The 18,234-nt window shown below is 47.1% G+C and overlaps 1 protein-coding gene across 3 annotated transcripts in view; it reads right to left on the bottom strand.

The window, feature by feature from the left end:
- LOC311516479 (uncharacterized protein) overlaps nt 1-17,685 on the bottom strand; it is a 35,250-nt gene extending 17,565 nt beyond the window's left edge. For all 3 annotated transcript variants that reach the window (XM_084620581.1, XM_084620582.1, XM_084620583.1), the window contains exons 1-7: nt 17,053-17,685; nt 15,556-15,616; nt 12,434-12,533; nt 7,403-7,929; nt 4,860-4,945; nt 4,218-4,358; nt 3,446-3,517 (exon numbers count right to left, since the gene is read on the bottom strand). In XM_084620581.1, coding sequence (XP_084476707.1) covers nt 3,446-3,517; nt 4,218-4,358; nt 4,860-4,945; nt 7,403-7,929; nt 12,434-12,533; nt 15,556-15,616; nt 17,053-17,629 — 1,564 coding nt within the window. In that variant the 5' untranslated portion in view covers nt 17,630-17,685. The remainder of the gene's footprint in view (nt 1-3,445; nt 3,518-4,217; nt 4,359-4,859; nt 4,946-7,402; nt 7,930-12,433; nt 12,534-15,555; nt 15,617-17,052) is intronic.
- Between the last annotated feature and the right edge of the window lie 549 nt (nt 17,686-18,234).

Below are 18,234 nucleotides of genomic sequence, written 5' to 3'. Positions count from 1 at the left end.
ATGGGGGCTGCTGACATATTACTGTGGCTCTTTGGCAATGTACACTGGTAAATTCTGGCTCCTTCTCTGGCTCAGGTTGGCCACCCCTGCCTTAGGAGAAGCTTATCTCCCACCTGGGAAGCCTTCCTGAGAACACTACAGACAGCCTCCAAGTAATGGCAGCTATGATGCTACAAGGACATGATGATGACCACATGATGCTGGACTCCATCTTGAGATGTCAGTATTTTTCCTCACAGACTGGTCTGGGAACGAAGCTTTGAAAAGAAAAGGGTTCCTGCCATATGCAAAAACTATGTAAGGGAAGGAGTGTCATCATCTGGTGTTCTTCACTCCCCCCCCAAGAAGACTCCCGGAAACAGCTGAGGAACAAAGATTGAACTGGGGGAAGTGCTGGACCTAGGCTAAAGGGATTTCTAGCCTGTGAATGAAACACCTGGGGATTCCAAGCTGTAAAGCAAGTGCAGCTTGCCCCTTAAGAATCTGCAGCCTTCCTGTATCATCTCTTAGGGTGAGAAGCTGCATTCATATCCAATCTATTTAGTATATTAAGTTTAGTTTGAGTTTTTTATTTGCTAGGTAATCTGCTTTGATCTGTTTTCTATCACTTAAAATCTATCTTTTGTCATTAATAAACTTGTTTTTGCTTTATCTAAGCCAGTGAGTTGGAGTGAAGTGTGTGGGAATCATAACTCAGGGGCAAAGGGTGTTTCATATTCCTCTCCACATTGAGGGAGGGGGCAAATTTTATGAGCTTATGCTGTTCCCCGTGCAACACAAGATGGTAGAATTTGGGGTTTAAATTCTGGAGGGGGTGCACATCTGGGGAGCTGGGAGTTGCCTTAACTGTGGCCTTCCAATGCAGGGGCTGGTCAGAGAGTTTGCATGTAACTGCAGCTGGGTGTGTCCCTACCTGTATGTATGCTAGTGAAAGTGCAGCCTGGAGGACTCTGCAGCTTGTCACAGCAGTACAGTGGGAGGAGGAGCCCAGGCTGGTGGGTCGAGGGCTCAGTGGTATCCCAGTTCCAGGTGGCACCCTAGGGGGAACTCGTCACACCGGGCTCTAACCTTACAACAGGAAACTAGCCTCACTTCAGAGCACATTATTATGAGAAAAACCCATTTTTGTTATGGAAAAGGTTATTGTTTACAATTCCAAATAATTTATGTGCAGCATCCCTGTATACATAAGTTCCGTTATAGTAATTTCTTTTTTTGCTGTTATTTCTTGAAGCCTGGTTCAATTTCCCTTTCTTATTTTTGTAAATTTGTATGTAGTCCATTACTAGTATTAGACTCAGTACATAAATATTATATTTTAATCTGTTTTCTCCTGCCTTGTGAAGGCTTCTTTATTTTAAATAACAGTAAAGATACACAGAGAGGGAAAGAGTACCGCATGACTACCTTTGAAGCATGCTACTCAATATTCAAAGAGGGATCCAATGAGAATACCATTCTTGGTTAAATTGAACACTTAAAATACAGACTAATTTGATGGTAGCAAAATCCTGGGCAATATATAAGTAGAAAGAAATGCACAAGTATTTCCCCTTAACTTCTTATTTCCATTCTTTTAAGGTTTGGGTGGATGAAGTGTATCCTGCCATAATCTTAACGGACACTAATGTAGTTTTCATTTGATAACCTCCTGGGTTTTTTATATAGTTCTAGTGTTCCTTAAAGCATAGCTTCCTAGTGTCAGGGAGAAGAGTTGTCCCTGCCTGGGGATCAGACAGAAACTACACTGCTGAAGTTGCTCCTTACTATGTTGACTCTTCTGAAGAGTGTGGGAGGCTGTGATAAGCCTCAAAATCTTTGCATTTTATCCTCACTTAAAAAGTTACAGAAAGTACATCAAGAGTAATTCTTCACATTTTAGCAAGTGGTGACAAACTGTCGTCTGGAGGGAACTTTCATGAAGTAGTCTGTATCACCACCCACTTCCTCAAACACTCAGATTCTTATGGACTTCTGGAAATTGGATAGTCCGGAGCAACTGCAGCAGCAGGGTGTGTGCCTGCATCATATCAGCAGGTCTGCGTGTTGTGCTCCCCCCTTCTCTCCCATCAGTATGAAGGATGCATCTCAACCTACAAATATGTCAAATGTGGGACATCTGCAAGTGCAATAGACACCATCAGAGTTAATATTGGGCGATCGAAACAGTGACCTCTCAGCTAAAAGACTGACAGGTTTCAGAGTAGCAGCCATATTAGTCTGTATTCGCAAAAAGAAAAGGAGTACTAGTGGCACCTTAGAGACTAACCAATTTATTTGAGCGTAAGCGTTCGTGAGCTACAGCTCACTTCATCGGATGCATTCAGTGGAAAATACGAGGAGATTTATATACACACAGAACATGAAAAAATGGGTGTTATCATACACACTGTAAGGAGAGTGATCACTTAAGATGAGCTATTATCAGCGGGGGGGGGGGGGGGAGAGAAAACCTTTTGTAGAGATAATCAAGGTGGGCCATTTCCAGCAGTTAACAGGAACATCTGAGGAAAAGTGGGAGGTGGTGGGGGGGGAATAAACATGGGGAAATAGTTTTACTTTGTGTAATGACCCATCCACTCCCAGTCTCTATTCAAGCCTAAATTAAAAGACTGAGTCTTTATAGCTCGTGCTAAAGGGAGTCAGATTCTCAAGCTGAGAGCTGTCACACACTCACATCCTCTGCAGACCGGGCACAAAAAGGGGACACTTAACACACACTGACAGGTGAATTATACAAATAAGTGGGTGACAAGTGACTGAAATGTAAAAGTATTTTGGAAATTCACACCAGAATATTCTAGACCACCACAATTTTTAAGTACAAAACTTGTTCTAAAAAGAGGTCTTTTCAGTGTGGGAATCACATGCAACCGTAACATTTCCCCACACAGGTGAGTAACAAGGTCTGAATCCCTTGACCTCCTGACATTAGCTGTTCATAGGTTCTCCTTGACATGCTAGTAGTCTCTCACTATATCTCACTCATCCTTTCAGATTCTTGGGTTGGAGCTACTAGGAACCACTTGGTCTGGTTCCCAAGAACTTGACACCAAGATGAGCCAGCAGAATAGTTCTCTCTCTCTCTGGGCAGGGCCCTAGCACTCAACGTTCTGTCAAACTTACCTTACAACAATTAAAAGTTTTCAAGCTATGAACTGTATTCTCTGAATCCTAAGCTATATCACTGGATTGTCAAGATGCCAGTTTCCTATTTGACTGCTGACTAAAATTTTATATTATCTTAAAGACAAGTTTTTTTATATTACTGACTTATTAGTATTTAGAATATTCTTTATATTACTCTGAAGATTTCCTTTTATATCAATATCAATTTCTCTAATCCACAATCTCAATTCTTCTCCTATTATCAATGAGAGGTTTGCCAGTAGAAAAAAGGAAGAAGGATCAGATTTTTTCCTTTCTTTCACTGTAGAGTTCTTACCCATAAATTGAGCAAAGCGCTGGTCATCTGTCAGAATCGTTACAAAGTCTGTGAAATTCACCTGCCCATCACCTGCCAGATAAAGGACAGTTCAGCCATGGAGAAAATAAAAGACACGATAGACTATATAAAGTAATAAAACCATCAATTAGAAAATATCATCATCTACATTAATATGGATTTATTTTAGTTTTCTTCCACCGTTACAATGGATTTTAGCATCTCTAATTCGAATAAAAATCAAATTATTTAACCAGGTGCCTAGTTATAGAGACACAACCAATCTGATATTCCATAAACAGAGAAAATAATATCAGCAGACACTCCAGAAAAAATAGAAAAAAGAGCATGGGGAAAGGAAAAATTAAAGCTAAATAGATATAGAATGGGTTCTACTCAGTTTGGGATTATGTTTTAGTATCACATATGCAAACATGGGGCCTGATCCTTACAAGTGCTCAGCATGTCTCCAGACCAGGCCTATTATTATTATTAATTATTTGAATGACTGTAGTGCCTAGAAGTCTTAGTTATGGACCAGGACCCCATTGTGCCTTGTACAATCACAGAACAAAAAGACAGTCCCTGCCCCTCAAGGGACTTACAATCTACAATCTGTACTCTCACACGCACAAACCCATGCCATCCCAAGTATCTCACACTGACACATGCACACCCCCTGTAGTCACATGCTCTGCCACGTTGTCCACAATACTAACCATGCACACACATGCTCCACCAATAAATACGTATTGCTATTCTGAAACCATACCATCAATATCAGCACGATTCAGTGCCTCACAGATTTCTTGATGGGTTACATTAATCCCCACACTGTGCAAAATCAGCTTCAGGCCACGCATCTTAATGCTACCCTCTGTGCTGCTGAAAACCTTGAAGACATCTTTGAATGCTGCAAACATATGTAAAGCACAGCAAGTTAGTCAGATTTTTTGTGTGTCCACTGCAATGAAACAACAAGTTTATGTACTGTACTTTCTGAAACAAATGGCTACTATTAACATTGTCTCTATCTACTCTCTTCAGCCTATCTAGCACCAGCCACCTTTTTGTCCCTTTCCAAAAATCTATTTAGGGTGCAAGGGCCTTCTCCATTATAGTCATCTGGTCCTGCCCTCCTGCATAATTGATTCTCCTTCTCACTTTAAACTAAAACTTCTTTCCTTTCTTGACTATATCTCAATTCCTTTCTTACTCTATATTTTATTTTAAAATATTTTAAAAGCCTTTTATTTTGATTTGTAAAGCAATGGGTGATACACTTGCTCATTTTCATTCCATTACTACTAGTAACAGCCCCTTTAAATCACCAATGCAAAACAATTTTTAAAACCACGAATTTACATGCCTGAAGACTGAGCTGAAGAAGTGACTCAAGGAGGTTCTACATTACCTGCTATTTGCTTTTGAGTCAAGGGTTCTTCACGCGCTCCTGGAATATCCAGAAGATTGACGAGACCAGATAGATTTCTGCTCCTGCTGCAAGGACACATATTTAACAACATGACTTCTCCTCACTGCCTTCCCATCCATGGACAGACCTAGCCCTACCCAGCTTATTAGATCTAGTAAGATCACAGTCCAAGATGACAATATTAATTCAGTATGTTAATTAGAACAGTTCTAATTTGGTATCATTTTTAAATCTGTCTCTTTGGCACAGAGCTTTCAGGACTTCCATAGTTGTGCTAGAGCCATGAAAGGGACATGGAGTCTTGATGGGGGAACCACATATCCTAGCATTAGTCACAATGTATTTGTGTGGCTGCCCACATATACGTAAGCAGAGTCTGAATGAGCTCTCCCCCAACATCTAGCAGTGAGCTGTGGAAAAAGACGTCAAACTGATCTCAATTGCACGGACACACTCACCCTGCCTAGGTGCTCAGCATGATGGGATTGCTTGCCCAAATGATCACTTGTGGCTGGTGTTGGGTCCCCAGTCTCCTTGTTATTGGGGCAGGAGTAATAAAGGGTTGTTATCCTTTTTGTGTGAACTGAGGGTAGCAGAATTGTACCTGGCATACCCCAACGAAGCGATTCAGCCTTAACTGAATGGCACTCGCTAGGCAGGGAACATGGGTTCCAAAGCCCAATGAGTTGAGAGAGGGTGGGGACAGGTACTTGTACCTGATAGTGTGGGCCCTGTTTAAGGGTCCTAGACACCATTTGATCCTTCCTCTCTCCACAGCATAATAAAATTTAGACTCATTGGATAGTCTTGTTACACACTGCAGAGCTTAAATCACAGATACCTAGGTCTAAGGCCTTGGCTACACTTGTGAGTTACAGCGTAATAAAGGAGCCCCGGGCGCACTAGCTGACTACCCATCCACACTGGCAAGGCACGTAGAGTGCTCCAACTCTGCGGCTACAGCACTGCTGGTATCCACCTCGGCAAGTGGAATAACGTTTGCTGCGCCCCGCTGGAGGACCGAGGCGCCAGTGTGAATGAGGTGTTGCACTACTGCATTCTGATTGAACTCCAGAAACATCCCATAATCCCTTTAAGTGGCTAATCTTGTAATTGTTTTGAACTCACTGTATGAATGCGGATATGCCCTTCAAAGCTCCGTTTCTGACAGCTGGCTGCTTATCTGCTCCGGGACAAAGGAACCATTACTGAGGAATGCTGCTTGCTTTGAGTGAGTAAGAGAGAGGCGGGGGGGGGGGATCTGCTGCCGTCTGAACTCACAAGACAGCATGCTGGCACACTCTCAGCCCCCCTAAAAACCCATTCTCTCTCCCCCCACATACACACAACACACTCCCTGTCACACTCCACCCCACGCCCTGCATTTGAAAAGCATGTTGCAGCCACTTGTATGCTGGGATAGCTATCACAATGCATTGCTCTTTGTGGCGTTGCAAGAGCTGCTAATGTGGCCATGCCAGTGTGCTTCCAGCTGAGTGTGTAAACACTCGGCAGCGTTTTCCCTGCTGCGGTCTCCGAAGGATGGTTTAACTCCCAGCGCTCTAAAACTGCAAGTGTAGCCATGCCCTTGGTATTAGACTTACTTTGGGAGAGTGTTTTTATTGCAAGAGACTGCCCAGTGTGCACCAGCAGTGAGGCTCTCCCACTAACAGCCGAAATCACTGAGAGCTGTGTTAAGTGTGTGTATGGGGGGCCCTGATGACATCTTGGTGAGTGTCAGTCGGGCAGCTGGCAGAGAGGCGTGGCAATCGGCCATTGGAGCAACAAGCGAGTGCCCGAGCAGTGCAGCGTGTAAGGTGCCTCCTTAATTCCCCACCCCCGCCTTCCACACAGGGTGGGAGGTGAACTCTGCAGATGAACCTCTGAACTCTGGGGCTGCACTGGCCAAGGACAGCAACTGTGAGTGGGGTACAGAGAAGGGACAGGCACGTTAAAGGGACTTTTGGGTTGCTGGACTTAAGACCCTGAGGGGAAAAGGACACTGCCCAACTTACTTGGGGTGGGTCTTTTGCTCATGGTTTGTGTTTTTGAACCCTAGTTGCGGTGTTTGCCCAAATCAATGCTGAGTTAATTCCCTCCTTTTATTATAAGGTTTTGCTACACTCAGACTCTGTGCTTGCAAGAGGGGAAGTATTGCCTCTTAAAAGAGCCCAGGGGTGGTGTGTAATTGTCCCAGGTCACTGGATGGGGCTCAAGCCGGTTTTGTGTTGTATTGTTGAAAAGGAACCCCTAGATACTGAACCTGGCCCTTGTTGCTGCTGGCTCCACCTGCCGGAAGGGTTTTATATAAAGGATTGGTCCTAAATAATTTAAAACAGAATATATGGCTCACAAATGTTTTCCTACATAGCTGGATAAATGGTAAAAGTATGTCACAACCAGAAACATCAAAATTGGCCAGAGATATATTAAACTCCAAATACCTGATTAAAAAAAATACAGAGGAAGCTCATCTGCTAAAACAAGAAATCTATATAGCAGGTCAGGCTTTTTCTACTCACTTCTTTGTTGGTACATTCAACCCAGTATCTATCAAGAGTGACGTTTTCTCTGCATCTCTTATGTCCAGATCTGAGATGTGAACCTCAGTTTCAGTATCCAGTAGGGATGGAAGCTTCTGTTGCCCTAGTATTTCAAGATCTGAGGATTGCACTAGTGCCTCAGTTTTTAAGAATGTCAAAGGCTCTTCCACTGATGTTTCAAGATGTGAAGATTGCTCCTGAATCTCAAAATGTAACAGAGACAAAAATTCTAGTTCCCCTTCTTCCACCAGCTCTTTCTTCTCCTCTTCTTCCTCCTCCTCCTGCCCCCACAGTATGTCAGGATTTGAATTTTGTGCATGGGCTTCAGTTTTTAATGAGGACAGAGGATCCTTCTCCACTGTTAGTATTTCAAGATTTGGGGTTTGCACATGATCCTCAGTATGCACTGGAAATTTAGGATCCTCCGCCTCCTGAAGAGACAGCAGAGCAACAGACACTTGAATCTCCACTTCCTCCTTGACTTGTCTGTCTGCTTTTTCATAGTGCTGTAATAAAGAACAAAAACTCACCATAATTATGGCCATCTACTCTCCAAAATTAAAATTATACTCTTTAGCCAAGAAAACTGCTGTCTCAACACAGTACCCAGTATAAACCTTCATCATGAGCCAAGTAACACTCCCCTTAGGCAGACTGCTCACTCAGCTGCTGCTACTTTATGTGGGCAACAGCTTGCCCCCGGCAAGAGTAAGGCCAAGTAAGGCCAAGAATATCTCAGAGGCAAAGATGTGGTTATGACCTAACGTCACAGGTTGGTACAGAACATCTGCTGACTAATCTTAATATAGCAGACATAGAATGAACCACTTATGGCCCTCCTTACAAAAAGATGCAGAACAATGGCAGAAACAAGACTAGATGCAACTAGTATATTTTGTGCATACATTCCACTTACATACAGTTACTACTGCACATAAGCTGTTCAACTGCACTCCTGCAACACAATCTAAAACGACATTTGGAAAAATAGTAGTTCTACTGGAGGTCTGAGAGTCATAGCCAAAGGCATGAGGAAGTGAGCTGTAGCTCACGAAAGCTTATGCTCTAATAAATTGGTTAGTCTCTAAGGTGCCACAAGTCCTCCTTTTCTTTTTGAGAAATTATACAGATATATATATAGTTTTAAAATATAAAATTAGACTGTGATGCATTATTAATTATGTGACTTGTGTGCATGGTTCTTTTCCACCAACCAAGATAGGGTCCCTGCCCTGAGAAGTTTTACAACAGCCATCAGAAATACATCATCAGTACATCTATGATAAATTAAGTACATGAATTCAACTAAAGAGACAGTCACCTAAAAAAAAAAAAATCACATTTGTCTGAATTGTTTTTCAAGTTAACACCAAAGACGAATATACCTAAAAGAGATTAGAAAAAAATATTTTCTTTATTTTTCAGGCTGTTCACTTTGTGAACTTGATGGCTGTGTGTGGGGGGTTTCCCTTGTTTGTTCCATTTCAGAGGAGAGAGAGACATTTCTAAGTATAGAGGAATGTGTGACTAAAATCATAGGAAGATTCAATGGTAGGTGTAGTATAGGGAACAAGTTTTAACTCATTTTTCTGTATTGACTTGATTTCTGTTAACAATTAAATATTATAGAGAATAATAATATAATGTAACACAGCAGTGTCTTCCAGTTTTAACAAACAATACCGAACCATAAAAAGCTTTGATAATATAGACCTCATTCCAATTAGTAAACTGTTTCTCCTTCAAGCCCTTCCACAACTCTGCCCATTATCACTGACCCAAACCCTTTTTCCCTGCTAGAGAAGCCTATCTCACTGCTGCCTTAGTATATTTTCCACACTGTCATCAAGTTATACTCTCCCTCCTCTCAATTCCTTCCTCAGAAATCCCACTTCTCCTCATAGTTCGTAACTGATTACTAATGTCAACAATATTGTCACCAACCCATTCCCTATTTTTGTTTTAAAAAGATACTTTAAGAAAAAACTTTTGCCTGAGTTGCCCTAATATATTTTGTAATATCAGTCTATTATTCAAGCTGTGTCACAGGGTACGCTTAGTTTTCAGAGGAGCAGCCTTGGTAGCCTGTATCCGCAAAAAGAAAAGGAAGACTTGTAGCACCTTAGAGACTAAATTTGTTAGTCTCTAAGGTGCCACAAGTTCTCCTTTTCTCTTAGCTTTTAAGAGGGTTAAGGAACACCCTAACCTGTGCCAGGTTTAGCCCATCCTCCCACTGAGAAGGAAATGACATCAGGGTGCACAAGACAGGAGATGTGACTAGAAACCAGGCCTGTTGGGAAATATAAGGGCTGCCTAAGTTCAATCCAACCATAGGCACCCATGGAGAAAAAATGGTGGGTGCTGAACACCCACCGGCAGCCCCACTATCAGCACCTCTTCCTCCCCCCAGGTGCCTCCTGTCCACTTGCAGGCCCAGCCAATCAGCACCTCCCCCTCCCTCCCCACGCCCACCACAGTCAGCTGTTTCACAGCGCGCAGGAGGCTCTGGGGGGGAAAGAGGGAGAAGCAAGGATGCGGCATACTTGAGCGAGGGGTGGAATGGGGCGGGAAGAGGTGGGGTGGGGGTGGGTGGAGACAGGTGGGGGTGGAATGGGGGCAGGGCTTGGGGCAGATCTGGGGGTCGAGAACCCCCCAGCACATTGTAAATTGTGAATCCAACAGATGTTTGGGAAGAGAGCAGTGATAATTCTCCAGAGCTCCTAGACAGAAGGCCTGTTCCAGAGACTTCAGGACACATTACCTTGCTGTATAAGAATCCACAACTCAGAGGACTGCAAAGAGGAACCCTTGATAAAGGACTGAGAAGACTTTTGAGCCAAGAGAGAAGACTACATGGTTGCTGAAGCCCATTATAAACTAAAAGGACTGGCTTAGCCAACGAACGAGGGCTGGAAGGTTTTCTGACAATTTTATAGCATTAAATCACATCAAGAAGGGGAGCCATATTACAAAAACACCAATTGTGTTATCCTTGTATACACATTTTAAGGAGTTCTTTAAAATGTCCCTTCACATTTCAAAAGCATTTATTTTTCATAGCATAATATAGACACTTAAAACAAAAAAGAACAAATTGAGAGATCCGAATTAACAGATGCTCAGCTGTCTCCATTGCATAATTTTCCCTTCTCAGGTCCTCACAGAGGACCAGTATTGGGTTTACAATGGCGATGGGCCGACACTGGGAAGGGGCCCATTATGGACCCGTCTAACCTACCCACATGACCGGGTCTGGCCCCTCACGCGGGCCAGTCCAGTGACTTGGCCTTGCTCCGTAAGTGGCTCCCAGCCAGCAGGTCCTGCTTCGCCTGTAGGGGGCTTGCCACCCAGCAGCCAAGCTCTGCCATGAAGGCTGCCAGTGCAGGGCTGGTGGGTGTTTCTGCCCTGGGTGGGCTCTTGGGAGTCATGTCCCAGGGGTCTGCCCTGCTCCCCAGTGCAGCGCCTAGCAGTTTGCTGCCTGCCACTTGTGGGGCCTCACCCACCTCCCCAGGGCCGAGCTGCCTGGGCCTGGTGCACAGGCTGGTCTGGTCTGGGGCAAGCGGAAGAGAGGGATGCAGCGCAGGGGGCTTGGCCAGCCCCACCAGGCAACTGGGTCCTGCGGGAGCCTCGCCCAGACAGGCCCCACTCCTGCTTTGGCCTGGCTGATCACACTGCTCTGGAGGGTCCAGAATGAACCCCACTCCGGTACCGGCCACGCTGCCAGCTCAGCCCAGCGGATAGAGTCACCTCCCAGCTGCTGGGGGAAAAGCACAGGAGAGTAGTTTTCTGGGGGGCATGTGAGGGGTGCTGAGCAGTGAGGGAGATGTGTGTTTTGGGGCGCTGTGTGTTTTGAGTCTCTGGGATTCTGTGGGGGGGTAGTTGTGGTGGTGGGGCTCTGGGGAGGGTGCTGGGCGGGCAGGGGGGGGTCTGTGGACAGGGAGCCCTTGCGGGGGGGCGGGGCTGGGCAGTGCAGTCCCACCCCCAAGAGGAAGGGGCAAGATGCCAGTGCAGAGCTGTGTGGGCCAATGTTCGTCTGGCAGCTGCTTGTTTGTAAACAATGCCCTCGTGCTCAGCTGGATGGAACAGGACTGCCCCCAATGCACCATGCCCCATTTACCCTGTCCAGCCCCTCACTCTGGGGACCAACCTCCCTCCACTGTATCCCCGTGGCATGTCCCATTGCCCCATGGGGGCCCACAAATATGTTTAGACCAGGCCCACAAAAGGTTAATCCGGCCTTTCAGAGGACTAGTGAGCCACACGAGTGTGCACTTTGTCCTCACTCTTGTACTCAGCAGAGTTTACCTGGAGAAGGTAATACAAACTGGGGCTCTATTACCTTTCCTGGAAATTCCACTCCATATCAGGAATCCTTTCCAGGGAAATCACTAGGACTGCTGTGGCCAAGGAGAGTCCTTGGAAATGCAGCTCCAGCGTGGTTCTGCACGTTTCTCGATGGGCTCTGTGGCCAAGTCTGCTGCATCAGAGTTGGGGTGAAACCCAACAGAAAGATTACAGAGCAACTATGAAGGAATCCTCATAGAGATTTTCTCCCCATGAGCTTCCTCCTGAACTTTTTACCACAGGAAAGAATGATCCAGTCCTCAGTCTATGGGAAGTTCCCTGAGTAAGGAACTGGTAAAACCTCAGGATCTGGCTCTGTGAAGTGATCTGAAAAGCAGATTTGGCTGAATTTTTTTCAAAGGAGTTTTAGGAACTGGGCACCCAAATCTCATTGAAATTCAATGGAAGTTTGGCACTTAACTCCCTTAGGCTTCTTTGAAAATCCCAGTCTTTTTCTACATTGGCTATCTACACAGGACGGGACATAACATCCAAAAACGGCACTTCAGACTTATGTTGTTACCATAGTCACATTCACTGGGTAGGTTAAAGGCACAAGGCTACTTACTCACAGTGCACTCAACCCATGATTATGGCCCAATAATACACACCATGGCATAGTTTAATTGATTTAAAAATACATATATAGCTAAAGGTAGCACCCACTGCAGCAGGTCCTTCTGGCCATGTGATTTCCTGGTTTGATTCTTCACCTTCCTTCTTCGATTCAGCAGCCCACTCTGGATGAACTTTGTTTGAACAACATCTGCAACATGAGATATAAGAAAGAGATTGGCAGATGTCAAACTTTTACCAAAGCAGAGGTAGGGCTGGTGCCTTAATAGCAGTTGGAAAACACCACGTTTACGGTGCTGGGAGTTAAGATATCCAACTACAGCATCTTAACAAAGTGCTCTTTGGAGCTATGCATGTGGCTTGATGGAAAAATACCCCAACATAAGTATTAACAAGAAAAGAGTAAAATGAAGCAATTAGGTCTCCAATATAAAAATCCGCATTCACACAGTGAGATTTTGCAACCTCCAAAAGACAATCATTTCTGAATTTCCTTCTTTAATAGCCCAGTGTTAAACTTATTTATTTGAGTCTCTAAGGTGCCACAAGTACTCCTTTTCTTTTTGCGAATACAGACTAACACGGCTGTTACTCTGAAACCAGTGTTAAACTATGCACTGCATAGTTTCGATAACATGAAAGGCAGCATTTAAAAGAAATCAGACATTTGAATCATCTACTAGCCCTGCCTAAAGTAATATAACAGGGGCAGCCAAACTTATTGACCCTCCGAGCCGCATATGACAATTTTCAGAAGTTCAAGAGCTGGGGCATGCCTGCCGGGGCTCAGGGCTTCAGCCCCCCCAGGAAACACCTGTCAGGACTCGGGGCTTTAGCCTTTTGGGGAGGGGGGTCTCGGGTTTCAGCCTGCCTCCTGCTGAAGCCCTGAGCCCTAGCAGGCATGCCCCCCAAGGCTGAAGCTCTGAGACCCTCCTCCCTGCTGGATGGGGGGGCACATGGGGTCACATGCTCCCCCAGATTTTTGCCAGGATTTGCTGGCCCAGCTTGGTCACATCGAGCCCCCTCCTTGCACGGCAGCTGCTAGAGTTGGCAAGCTGGGAGTTGAGGACAGAGGGAGAGGCAGCTACAAACAGCGTGGAGCTGCAGGGAGAACTGCTGATGGTAAGAGGGGAGGTGTGCCTGGGGGAGGACATGACTCAAGCTGTTGGAGGGTGAACCTTTAACCTGTAACCCCCCATCCCATCATGCACCACTAACCTCTGGCAAAGAGCCCTTAGTCTCACTACCCCACCACAGGGCAGAAATTCCGAGCTTCCCCCACCTAGTCTGGTAGACAGATAATGGGGAGGCCAGTGGGGCTCTGCGAGATGCACTTTAACTGTAAAAGAGCCACATGCAGCTCACAAGCTGTGGTTTGGCCACCCCAGTAATGTAATATTTAGCACTTTATAAAGCTTCTAATCTTCAAAACACTTTACAAACTGACAAATTACACATAGGCGCCAACTGCCTGATTTCCCGGGGAGGGGAGCTCGATCCCTGCTCTGTCCCAGGCCCCGCCATCACTCCACTCCTTCCCCCAAAGCCCCACCCTTGCCCCATCTCTTCTTGCCCCTGTTCCACCCCCTCCCCTGAGGGTACCCTATCAACAACTGGTGCCTCCCCATACTAGGGGGGCATGATCTAAATTGGAGATCATATGTCCCTGCCCAGCCAACACCTCTGCCCCCACGCCCAGCCCAGGGCCACCACGCTCTCCCCACCGCACATTACTGGGGGGGGGGGGGGCTCTGTCCTCCTACTGTGCCTGACCTTCCCCTCCCCCCCAGCACGTTCCTCTGCTCTCCCTGGAGGGAGACAGCCCAGGTGGGGAGCGGGAGGGAGCCGCTTCTAATGTCGGCCCCTCCAGGTCACTGCTCTGCAGCCCAGCAGCTGCCCGAAAGAGCCTGACTGTGGAGGTGGCTTCCACTCCCTGCCTGGGCTCAGCTGCTGAGGACCATGACTGAATGAGCTGAAAATGTGCCGGGGGGGAAGGGGAGCTCTGGCTCACTTGCCCCTGGTCCCCAGAAGCCAAGCTCAGGTGGGGGAACGGAAGCTGCCTCCCCAGCCAGGCTCTTTCAGGCAGCTGCCAGCCGCCACACTGCAGAGCAGCATCCCAGCGGACGGAAGGAGCTAGTCCTACCCCTTCCACTCCCCGGCATCTGGGGAAGTCCCCTCTGACATCGCCCAGCCCTGACTCACCTCTTCCCGTCCCCTCCCCACACCTCTTCCTGCCTCCCAACTCCTCCCCCTCCCCACAGCGCCTCCTACAGGCTGCTCAACAGCTGATCCTGGCCCACAGATGGGTGCTGAGCAGCCACTATTTTTTTTTCGACGCCTATGAAATTACATAAAAACATTCACAACCAAACAGTATTCATTTTTGGCAGTCTTGGTTTTAGGATTTTCAGGGTGCACTGAATTGATGGGGTTAGGCTTGCAGACCCCCATAAATCCACAGTATAGCTTTCCAAAGTTATCATCCTCACTTTCAAAATTCTCCATAACTCCACACCAGCCTATATCAACTCTTATATCCATTCCTACTCTTCTTTTCTCTCTACCTAAATATGCTTTTTTCTACCTGTCCCCTACGCTGAAAATTAATTCTAGTTATAATGAGTAGGGCTCCGTGTATGTCATGGAGGTTGTGGAAATCACGGATTCCGTGACTTTCCACTACCTCTGTGACTTCTGCAGCGGCCAGTGTGGCTGATCCCGGGGCCAGCTGCTCAGGTGGCCCCAGGGACAGCGACACCGGCCACTGCTGGAGCAGCTCTGCAGCCAGCCGCACTCACTGCTGCTTGGACAGCCCTGGGAAGCTGGCCTGGGGACCGCCTGAGCAGCAGCCAGTGCAGCTGACCCCGGGAACCGTTGGTGCTGCTTGCCCCGGACACCCCCCTTCCCAGTAGCAGCCCCCGACAAGAGTATTTATAGTATAAATCAAGGACAGGTAACGGGCTGTGAATTTTTGTTTATTGTCCATAACCTGTCCATGACTTTTTACTAAAAATACCCAGGATTAAATCGTAGCTTTTATAGTGACCATATGACATCTTGTGCTTATATTTTGTATTGACCTGTATTTTATCACCTCATTGCTTTAGACTACAAACTCTCCATCTTCATTACTGCATCCTGTCTGTCTGCTACCCACATAGTGTCTTACATACAAAAGTGGCAAATTCTTTAGAAGCAAAAATATGGCTTACCTTAGAACAGATTCATTGTCCTGTGGAGGGCCAACACAGCAGAAGAACAAGCTCCATCTCCCTGTAAATGGAATAGCACAAGATTAAGTGATAGTCAAAATGTCCACAAGATGACAGCCAGGGAATAATGTTTCAGCTTTGTGTGTGTGTGACTGGGCAATAGATGGCTTCCAAAGACACCAAGGGACCCATAATACTATTGCCAACTAAAGCATGGCTTCTTTAGGACAAGGAATAGGGGCCTTTGGTTTTAGAGCTAAAAGATCACGGCTCTGATTCTGGCTTTCTAGAGGTATGCATGTGGTTTATATCATAATGGTATCTGTTGTCTGCATAGTACGTTTACATTACAAAGGGTTTTTGCCTTTAACTTTATTCATGTCAGGGACTCCAGGAAGATATACATTAAGCATGGAAAAGGTAGAGTCAACCCCTGGGTTTAACTGAGCTCTAAGAATCTAATCACAAACTGGGATTTGCCAACTATTTCCACATGCAGATTGTCAAACAACTCCCCTGACTCCCCATTTATTTCAGGGTCACCTCTAAACTGTTCCCCTTAAAGTCTTCCATGGACTTGCTTCACTGTAACTCACAGACCTCATCACTTGTGTTCTCTACACTCCTGAAGAATAGGAGGGAGTGAATAGAAAGGTGTAGCAGAGTGAAGGGATGTGACTGGGAAGCAGGGGGAAGTGTGCAGGAAGGTGATGGGGTGTAACTGAAGAGACAGAAGGACAAGGTAGTTGAGTGGGCAGGAGGAAGGGGCGATTGAGGATAAAGTGTGAAGGCTAAGAGGTCATAAAATATCAGGGTTCAAAGGGACCTCAGGAGGTCATCTAGTCCAAAGCAGGACCAATCCCCAATTTTTGCCTCAGATCCCTAAATGGCTCCCTCAAGGATTGAGCTCACATCCCTGGGTTTAGCAGGCCAATGCTCAAACCACTGAGCTATCTGTCCCCAGGGACTAAGAACAAGGCATTTGGGGATTTCTGAGGAAGACAGGGTGTAGGTGACGGTGTGGTTTTCAAGGCAGGTAACTGAAAATGGGGTGTAGGGACAGGAGAACAGCATGTGGGGACAAGGTGACTGAAGACAAGGTGCGGGGGCAGGGGGCAAGAGCACTGGGTGATTCAGGACAAGGTGTGGGGGTAGAGGAAAGCAGTAACTGAGAAAATCGGGGGGGGGGTGCACGGGGTAATTGAGGAGCACAGGGGAAGGACACGGGAGGGAGGGAGGTCTGGGTGGGGGCAGCGGCCCCTGAATAGCGCAGGGTGTCAGTGCATGGATTACGCAGCAGCACCGGGTGGGGGGCCGGGCAGCAGGAGGGAGCGAGCGCGACAGGGGTGGTGGAAGGCGGGGGAGGTGTCTGTGTGGGGGCGGGAGTGGCTGAGGAGTACGGGGAGGCCACGGGAAGGGAGGGACGGGCGCCTTCCCGCCTCTTTGCCCTGCTCTCTCCCTCACCCTCCAGCGCCCCTGGCCCGCCGCCGCTCTCACCTGCGCTCCCCATGGCGCCTCCGCTCCCAGCCGGCGCCGCATCCCGGACCCCGCCCCAGCGCCGACCGCGCGCTACGTCAAGAAGAGAAACTGTGACCGAGCTTCGACAAGCGCTGACGCTGCAAAAACCCGCCACGCGCCGGCGGACACATTTCTGCGCGTGCGCCACCGGCCCGGCACTGACTCCGCCCCCGCCCCTCCCTGCCTGCGGGCACCGCCCAGCTCCGCCCCGGGGCGAAGAGGAGGCGCACAGCAGCGCGCGGCAGCGTTTGTCCGTAACCAGCGGGGCGGAGCGCAGCGGGACCGGGGGGAAAGCTGGGGGAGGGGGCTCGCCCTGAGAGAGTAACCGCAGCTCCGCGCGTCTTCTGCCCCTTCTAGCAGCCGGTCGGTCACCCTGGGTGTTCCACGCCCGGAGCTGGTTTAGACCATAGTATTCGGTTATGACCCACATTCTCTCCGGGTGACTGTCACTAACAGCACCAGCGGCAGCAGGTGTACCTGCAAAGATCGGTAACCGTCCAGAATAAAACAGAGGCACTGAATTTGTTTGCTGTGATGGTGGCTTTACTGGGGGCATCGTTTACCTAGGCAATAAAATCAGGTTAGAGGGTGGTTGTTTTTTTAAAGGTTTAAAAGTGTGGAAATTATTAGGAAAGTGTGTCTGGCTGTGCTGTAGCAATTGGCAGTGCTTGGCTGACAGAGTTTTTTGGGGAAAAACAAGCATTTGAAGATCTGGATACTCCAGACATGCTGCTTTGGATTAGATGTTCCAAAGTCTGAAACATGAGTTGGTTGAGTTCAGGATCCTAACACAGGGAAGAAAGGTAAGCAGCAGGATACGGACCCTGGACTTCAGGAAAGCAGACTTCGACTCCCTCAGGGAACGGATGGCCAGGATCCCCTGGGGGACTAACTTGAAGGGGAAAGGAGTCCAGGAGAGCTGGCTGTATTTCAAGGAATCCCTGTTGAGGTTACAGGGACAAACCATCCCAATGAGTCGAAAGAATAGTAAATATGGCAGGGGACCAGCTTAGCTTAATGGTGAAATCCTAGCGGATCTTAAACATAAAAAAGAAGCTTACAAGAAGTGGAAGGTTGGACATATGACCAAGGAAGAGTATAAAAATATTGCTCGGGCATGTAGGAATGATATCAGGAGGGCCAAATCGCACCTGGAGCTGC

The sequence above is a fragment of the Lepidochelys olivacea genome (genome assembly GCF_965140295.1).
Source record: "Lepidochelys olivacea isolate rLepOli2 genome assembly, chromosome: 2".
In the NCBI taxonomy this organism is placed as follows: domain Eukaryota; kingdom Metazoa; phylum Chordata; order Testudines; family Cheloniidae; genus Lepidochelys; species Lepidochelys olivacea.
This window is presented reverse-complemented; position numbering and strand designations above follow the sequence as displayed.